General features: G+C 42.9%; 1 protein-coding gene across 1 annotated transcript in view; it reads left to right on the forward strand.

Moving 5' to 3' along the window:
• The window catches only part of LOC117563164 (contactin-associated protein-like 4), a gene marked incomplete at its 5' end in the record, with an annotated part of 29223 nt that extends 20923 nt beyond the window's left edge, over positions 1–8300 (forward strand). The window contains 2 exon segments of the mRNA XM_034241343.1: positions 6938–7009; positions 7637–8300. Of these exon segments, the coding sequence (XP_034097234.1) occupies positions 6938–7009; positions 7637–7797 (233 nt within the window).
• Between the last annotated feature and the right edge of the window lie 615 nt (positions 8301–8915).

The following is an 8915-nucleotide window of genomic DNA, read 5'->3' on the forward strand; positions in this document are numbered from 1 at the left end:
GAGGGGACACATGTTGATGTAGAAGAGACATGAAGAAGAGGGGACACATGTTGATGTAGAAGAGAACATGAAGAAGAGGGGACACATGTTGATGTAGAAGAGACATGAAGAAGAGGGGACACATGTTGATGTAGAAGAGACATGAAGAAGAGGGGACACATGTTGATGTAGAAGAGACATGAAGAAGAGGGGACACATGTTGATGTAGAAGAGACATGAAGAAGAGGGGACACATGTTGATGTAGAAGAGACATGAAAAAGAGGGGACCACATGTTGATGTAGAAGAGACATGAAGAAGAGGGGACCACATGTTGATGTAGAAGAGACAATGAATAAGAAGGGGGACACATGTTTGATGTAGAAGAGACATGACGAAGAGGGGAGACACATGTTGATTAGAAGAGACATGACGAAGAGGGGACACATGTTGATGTAGAAGAGACATGAAGAAGAGGGGACACATGTTGATGTAGAAGAGACTGAAGAAGAGGGGGACACATGTTGATGTAGAAGAGACATGAAGAAGAGGGGACACATGTTGATGTAGAAGAGACATGAAGAAGAGGGGACACATGTTGATGTAGAAGAGACATGAAGAAGAGGGGGGGACACATGCCTGATGTAGAAGAGACATGAAGAAGAGGGGACACATGTTGATGTAGAAGAGACATGACGAAGAGGGGACACATGTTGATGTAGAAGAGACATGACGAAGAGGGGACACATGTTGATGTAGAAGAGACATGAAGAAGAGGGGACACATGTTGATGTAGAAGAGACATGAAGAAGAGGGGACACATGTTGATGTAGAAGAGACATGAAGAAGAGGGGACACATGTTGATGTAGAAGAGACATGAAGAAGAGGGGGACACATGTTGATGTAGAAGAGAGACATTGAGAAGAAGAAGGGGACACATGTTGATGTAGAAGAGACATGACGAAGAGGGGACACATGTTGATGTAGAAGAGACATGAAGAAGAGGGGACACATGTTGATGTAGAAGAGACATGAAGAAGAGGGGACACATGTTGATGTAGAAGAGACATGAAGAAGAGGGGACACATGTTGATGTAGAAGAGACATGAAGAAGAGGGGACACATGTTGATGTAGAAGAGACATGAAGAAGAGGGGGACACATGTTGATGTAGAAGAGACATGAGAAGAGGGGACACATGTTGATGTAGAAGAGACATGATGAAGAGGGGACACATGTTGATGTAGAAGAGACGTGACGAAGAGGGGACACATGTTGATGTAGAAGAGACGTGAAGAAGAGGGGACACATGTTGATGTAGAAGAGACGTGAAGAAGAGGGGACACATGTTGATGTAGAAGAGACATGAAGAAGAGGGGGACACTGTAGATGTAGAAGAGACAGTGAAGAAGAGGGGACACATGCTGATGTAGAAGAGACATGAAGAAGAGGGACACATGTTGATGTAGAAGAGACATGAAGAAGAGGGGACACATTTGATGTAAGAAAGACATGAAGAAGAGGGGACACATGTTGATGTAGAAGAGACATGAAGAAGAGGGACAACATGTTGATGTAGAAGAGACATGACGAAGAAGGGGACACATGTTGATGTAGAAGAGACATGAAGAAGAGGGGGACACATGTTGATGTAGAAGAGACATGAAGAAGAGGGGACAACATGTATGCTGAATAAGAGACATGAAAGAAGAGGGGACACATGTTGATGTAGAAGAGACATGAAGAAGAGGGGACACATGTTGATGTAGAAGAGACATGAAGAAGAGGGGACACATGTTGATGTAGAAGAGACATGACGAAGAGGGGACACATGTTGATGTAGAAGAGACATGAACGAAGAGGGGACACATGTTGATGTAGAATAGACATGAAGAAGAGGGGACACATGTTGATGTAGAAGAGACATGAAGAAGAGGGGACACATGTTGATGTAGAAGAGACATGAAGAAGAGGGGACACATGTTGATGTAGAAGAGACATGAAGAAGAGGGGACACATGTTGATGTAGAAGAGACATGAAGAAGAGGGGACACATGTTGATGTAGAAGAGACATGAAGAAGAGGGGACACATGTTGATGTAGAAGAGACATGAAGAAGAGGGGACACATGTTGATGTAGAAGAGACATGAAGAAGAGGGGACACATGTTGATGTAGAAGAGACATAGAAAGAGACATGAAGAAGAGGGGACACATGTTGATGTAGAAAGAGACATGAACGAAGAGGGGACACATGTTGATGTAGAAGAGACATGACGAAGAGGGGACACATGTTGATGTAGAAGAGACATGAAGAAGAGGGGACACATGTTTGATGTAGAAGAGACATGAAGAAGAGGGGACACATGTTGATGTAGAAGAGACATGTAAGAGCAGAAGAAGAGGGACACATGTTGATGTAGAAGAGACATGAAGAAGAGGGGGACACATGTTGATGTAGAAGAGACATGAAGAAGAGGGGACACATGTTGATGTAGAAGAGACATGAAGAAGAGGGGACACATGTTTGATGTAGAAGAGACATGAAGAAGAGGGGACACATGTTGATGTAGAAGAGACATGAAGAAGAGGGGACACATGTTGATGTAAGAAGAGACATTGAAGAAGAGGGGACACATGTTGATGTAGAAGAGACATGACGAAGAGGGGGACACATGTTGATGTAGAAGAGACATGACGAAGAGGGGACACATGTTGATGTAGAAGAGACATGAAGAAGAGGGGACACATGTTGATGTAGAAGAGACATGAAGAAGAGGGGACACATGTTGATGTAGAAGAGACATGAAGAAGAGGGGACACATGTTGATGTAGAAGAGACATGAAGAAGAGGGGACACATGTTGATGTAGAAGAGACATGAAGAAGAGGGGACACATGTTGATGTAGAAGAGACATGACGAAGAGGGGACACATGTTGATTGTAGAAGAGACATGACGAACGAGGGGACACATGTTGATGTAGAAGAGACATGACGAAGAGGGGACACATGTTGATGTAGAAGAGACATGAAGAAGAGGGGACACATGTTGATGTAGAAGAGACATGAAGAAGAGGGGACACATGTTGATGTAGAAGAGACATGAAGAAGAGGGGACACATGTTGATGTAGAAGAGACATGAAGAAGAGGGGACACATGTTGATGTAGAAGAGACATGAAGAAGAGGGGACACATGTTGATGTAGAAGAGACATGATGAAGAGGGGACACATGTTGATGTAGGAAGAGACATGACGAAGAGGGGACACATGTTGATGTAGAAGAGACATGAAGAAGAGGGGACACATGTTGATGTAGAAGAGACATGAAGAAGAGGGGACACATGTTGATGTAGAAGAGACATGAAGAAGAGGGGACACATGTTGATGTAGAAGAGACATGAAGAAGAGGGGACACATGCTGATGTAGAAGAGACATGAAGAAGAGGGGACACATGTTGATGTAGAAGAGACATGAAGAAGAGGGGACCATGTTTGATGTAGAAGAGACATGAAGAAGAGGGGACACATGTTGATGTAGAAGAGACATGAAGAAGAGGGGACACATGCTGATGTAGAAGAGACATGAAGAAGAGGGGGACACATGTTGATGTAGAAGAGACATGACGAAGAGGGGACACATGTTGATGTAGAAGAGACATGACGAAGAGGGACACATTTGATGTAGAAGAGACATGAAGAAGAGGGGACACATGTTGATGTAGAAGAGACATGAAGAAGAGGGGGACACATGTTGATGTAGAAGAGACATGAAGAAAGAGGGAACACATGTTGATGTAGAAGAGACATGAGAAGAGGGGACACATGTTGATGTAGAAGAGACATGAAGAAGAGGGGACACATGCTGATGTAGAAGAGACATGAAGAAGAGGGACACATGCTATGTAGAAGAGACATGAATAAGAGGGGACACATGTTGATGTAGAAGAGACATGAAGAAGAAGGGAGACAACATGTTGATGTAGAAGAGACATGAAGAAGAGGGAGACACATGTTGATGTAGAAGAGACATGAAGAAGAGGGGACACATGTTGATGGTAGAAGAGACATGAAGAAGAGGGGACACATGCTGATGTAGAAGAGACATGAAGAAGAGGGGACACATGTTGATGTAGAAGAGACACTGAAGAAGAGGGGACACATGTTGATGTAGAAGAGACACGAAGAAGAGGGGACACATGTTGATGTAGAAGAGACACGAAGAAGAGGGGACACATGTTGATGTAGAAGAGACACGAAGAAGAGGGGACACATGTTGATGTAGAAGAGACACGGAAGAAGAGGGGACACATGTTGATGTAGAAGAGACACGAGAGAAGAGGGGACACATGTTGATGTAGAAGAGACACGGAAGAAGAGGGGGACACATGTTGATGTAGAAGAGACAACGAAGAAAGAGGGGACACATGTTGATGTAGAAGAGACACGGAAGAAGAGGGGACACATGTTGATGTAGAAGAGACACGAAGAAGAGCGGGACACATGTTGATGTAGAAGAGACACGAAGAAGAGGGGACACATGTTGATGTAGAAGAGACACGAAGAAGAGGGGGACACATGTTGATGTAGAAGAGACACGAAGAAGAGGGGACACATGTTGATGTAGAAGAGACATGAAGAAGAGGGACCACATGTTGATGTAGAAGAGACATGAAGAAGAGGATGACACATGTTGATGTAGAAGAGACACGAAGAAGAGGGGACACATGTTGATGTAGAAGAGACAACGAAGAAGAGGGGACCATGTTGATGTAGAAGAGACACGAAAAAGAGGGGACACATGTTGATGTAGAAGAGACACGAAGAAGAGGGGACACATGCTGATGTAGAAGAGACACGAAGAAGAGGGGACACATGTTGATGTAGAAGAGACATGAAGAAGAGGGGACACATGCTGATGTAGAAGAGACATGAAGAAGAGGGGACACATGTTGATGTAGAAGAGACATAAGAAGAGGAGACACATTTGATGTAGAAGAGACATGAAGAAGAGGGGGACACATGTTGATGTAGAAGAGACATGAAGAAGAGGGGACACATGTTGATGTAGAAGAGACATGAAGAAGAGGGGACACATGCTGATGTAGAAGAGAAGACATGAAGAAGAGGGGACACATGTTGATGTAGAAGAGACATGAGAAGAAGGGGACACAATGTTGATGTAGAAGATACTGAAAGAAGAGGGGGACACATGTTGATGTAGAAGAGACCATGAAGAAGAGGGGACACATGTTGATGTAGAAGAGACATGAAGAAGAGGGGACACATGTTGATGTAGAAAGGACATGAAGAAGAGGGGACACATGTTGATGTAGAAGAGACATGAAGAAGAGGGGACACATGTTGATGTAGAAGAGACACGAAGAAGAGGGGACACATTGTTGAATGTAGAAGAGACACGAAGAAGAGGGGACACTGTTGATTGTAGAAGAGACACGAAGAAGAGGGGACACATGTTGTTGTAGAAGAGACAACGAAGAAGAGGGGACCATGTTGATGTAGAAGAGACACGACGAAGAGGGTACACATTTGTGATGTAGAAGAGACAACAAGAAGAGGGGACACATGTTGATGTAGAAGAGACATGAAGAAGAGGGGACCATGTTGATGTAGAAGAGAACACGACGAAGAGAGGGGACCCATGTTGATGTAGAAGAGACACGAAGAAGAGGGGACACATGTTGATGTAGAAGAGACACGAAGAAGAGGGGACACATGTTGATGTAGAAGAGACACGACGAAGAGGGGACCCATGTTTGATGTAGAAGAGACATGAAGAAAGAGGGGACACATTTTGATGTAGAAGAGACATGAAGAAGAGGGGACCCATGTTTGATGAAGAAGAGACATTAAGAAGAGGGACACATGTTGATGTAGAAGAGACATGAAGAAGAGGGGACACATGTTGATGTAGAAGAGACATGAAGAAGAGGGGACACATGTTGATGTAGAAGAGACATGAAGAAGAGGGGACACATGTTGATGTAGAAGAGACACGAAGAAGAGGGGACACATGTTGATGTAGAAGAGACACGAAGAAGAGGGGACACATGTTGATGTAGAAGAGACACGAAGAAGAGGGGACACATGTTGATGTAGAAGAGACACGAAGAAGAGGGGACACATGCTGATGTAGAAGAGGGGACACATGTTGATGTAGAAGAGACATGAAGAAGAGGGGACACATGTTGATGTAGAAGAGACACGAAGAAGAGGGGACACATGTTGATGTAGAAGAGACACGAAGAAGAGGGGACACTAGTGTTGATGTAGAAGAGACACGAAGAAGAGGGGACACATGTTGATGTAGAAGAGACATGAATAAGAGGGGACACATGTTGATGTAGAAGAGACATGAAGAAGAGGGGACACAATGTTGATGTAGAAGAGACATGAAGAAGAAGGGGACACATGTTGATGTAGAAGAGACATGAAGAAGAGGGGACACATGTTGATGAGAAGAGACATGAAGAAGAGGGGACACATGTTGATGTAGAAGAGACATGAAGAAGAGGGGACACATGTTGATGTAGAAGAGACATGAAGAAGAGGGGACACATGTTGATGTAGAAGAGACATGAAGAAGAGGGGAAAACATGTTGATGTAGAAGAGACAGGAAGAAGAGGGGACACATGTTGATGTAGAAGAGACATGAAGAAGAGGGGACACATGTTGATGAAGAAGAGACATGAGAAGAGGGGACACATGTTGATGTAGAAGAGACATGAAGAAGAGGGGACACATGTTGATGAAGAAGAGACATGAAGAAGTGGATTTTGTATAATAGGTGACCTTTGAAGAGGCCCTATTATGCGTTATATAGGTTTTAGTGCATGTAAAGGGTCTGCAAAGCCTAAAATCCCCGTGGGAGAGGGTTTCTCTTTGTGCTTTCTTGACTCCTGTCTCTGTGTCTCATGTCTCTGGCCTCTGTGCTGCAGGTCAGTCCGGATCAGTGGGAGCAGGTCAGCCTCTGGTGAACGCCATGAGGAGCGACTCGGCTCTGATTGGAGGTAGCAGCGACGTGTTTCACTCTCACACTAATGTTAATATCACTCATCAGACACAATGTGTCCCTGTGCGAGTGGGGATGCAATTGGATGTGATGACACATTTTCTTGATTTCTGATTTATTGATTTATTATGTGTTTGCTTATTTGGGGGAAAGAAATGTCATTTATATTACTTCAAATTGGTGGATGTAGGGTATTCAAACCTCACTCGGTTAGAAACAATACAAGTATACACAAAGCTGATAACAATCTGTGTTTTGGTGAAAGTTTCTATAAAAGCCTTGAGCTGTCGTTCATAACATCGTTATTTGTATTTAAGTCAATGTTAACCCGTCCTTATCAATCAACTGTGATTCAGAGTGGGAAAACAATATGTATCTCATAAAACATTGCTCTACTCTTCACCTTTTTTTCGTACCATATTTTATTCAATATATTCTTAGATATATCTTTTAATTGTATTTGTTTTATTATTTTCTCCTTATAGCATTGTGAAGCACCTTGAGATGACGTTGTTTTTCAAATGAAATGTATTATTAGTATTTATCACATAAAACAAGGTGTTAAATCCCATGTTTTCGCCCTGAGCCGCTAATTATTTTTGCTATTTCCGCTTCATCTACTCAGGCGTGATCGCGGTGGTGATCTTTGTGACCGTGTCAGCGTTAGCCGTGACGGCCCGAGTCGTCTACAGGCGGAAAGGGACGTGTCAGAACCAGGAAGTGAAGCCTGAGGACAGCCTGCAGGGCGGTGTGCAGAGCGAGAGCCAGAGAGAATATTACATTTAGGAGGAGCTTTGACCCCGACAGACCGATGCCTTGTCAAGCCTCAGTGCTTTACAGACTGACACACTTTACACTCATGTTCCTACGTTTGGTTTTTCTCTTACTGTGGTTGTACTTTTGTAAAGACTGTAAATAGATGCACAACTACAATACAGTGAAATTGTAAATATTTAATTAATGATGTGAATCTTCAAAGTAATGACTTTATTTAAATCGGTCGTGTTGAAATGTTTGAAACGATTATAAAAGGAACTGTTTTTTGAAAGTAAAGGAAGCAGTGTTTGGTTTTAAGTTATTTAAACACATTGGATTGCTGGATATTTAAAGTTTGTGTTTTGTATTTTTGTTTGCTTACTGTTTGAACTGTGGCACGGCAAAATGTATCCGTTCACATTAACATCTTTCCTATCAATATTATGTTTTCATTATGTTGTCGCTGAAAAAATGAAATAGAGAGGCGAAGTCCCGCCCATCTACTTCCGACCCATGGGACCTTATTTCGGAAAAATTATGTATTGAAGTCAATGGAGAGAGAAAAGTTATCTTTCGATCCCGTTTGAATTGTGCCACGAATTACACATATGATGTTTGTCAATCTTAAAAAATAATTTCCATTAAAAAAAAAGTCACAGTTTGTCGTAAAACTGTTGAAATATAAGACTATGAAAAATACGCAACTAGAAAGACTACAAATCCCAGAGTCCCCGGCTCCGCATGCTGGCTCTCACGGAACCGACTAACTCCCCTTGTGTGTATGCACAGCTCTCAACGTGTCCAGAGTTGCAGTGATTTTCACCTCTTTTAATACTTTCCGCCTCATTCTGAAAGAAAGAAGTGAAATATTTCAACGTGACGGCCGTCTTGGTGTGTGGTGCGAGACGGGAGATGTAGGTCATTGAGCGGTTCACACAAAAAGTGTTACTTCAGTTTTACGACACATTTTTATTTTTGACTTGCAAAATTATTATTTTAATTGACAAACATCATATGTGTAATTCGTGGCACAATTCAAACGGGATCGAAAGATAATCTTTCTCTCTCCATTGACTTCAATACATAGGCCTACTTTTCCAGAATAAGGTCCCATGGAGCTCCCCCGGAAAGGGAGGGACTTCGCCTCT

Source organism: Gymnodraco acuticeps, unplaced genomic scaffold (genome assembly GCF_902827175.1).
Source record: "Gymnodraco acuticeps unplaced genomic scaffold, fGymAcu1.1, whole genome shotgun sequence".
Lineage (NCBI taxonomy): Eukaryota > Metazoa > Chordata > Actinopteri > Perciformes > Bathydraconidae > Gymnodraco > Gymnodraco acuticeps.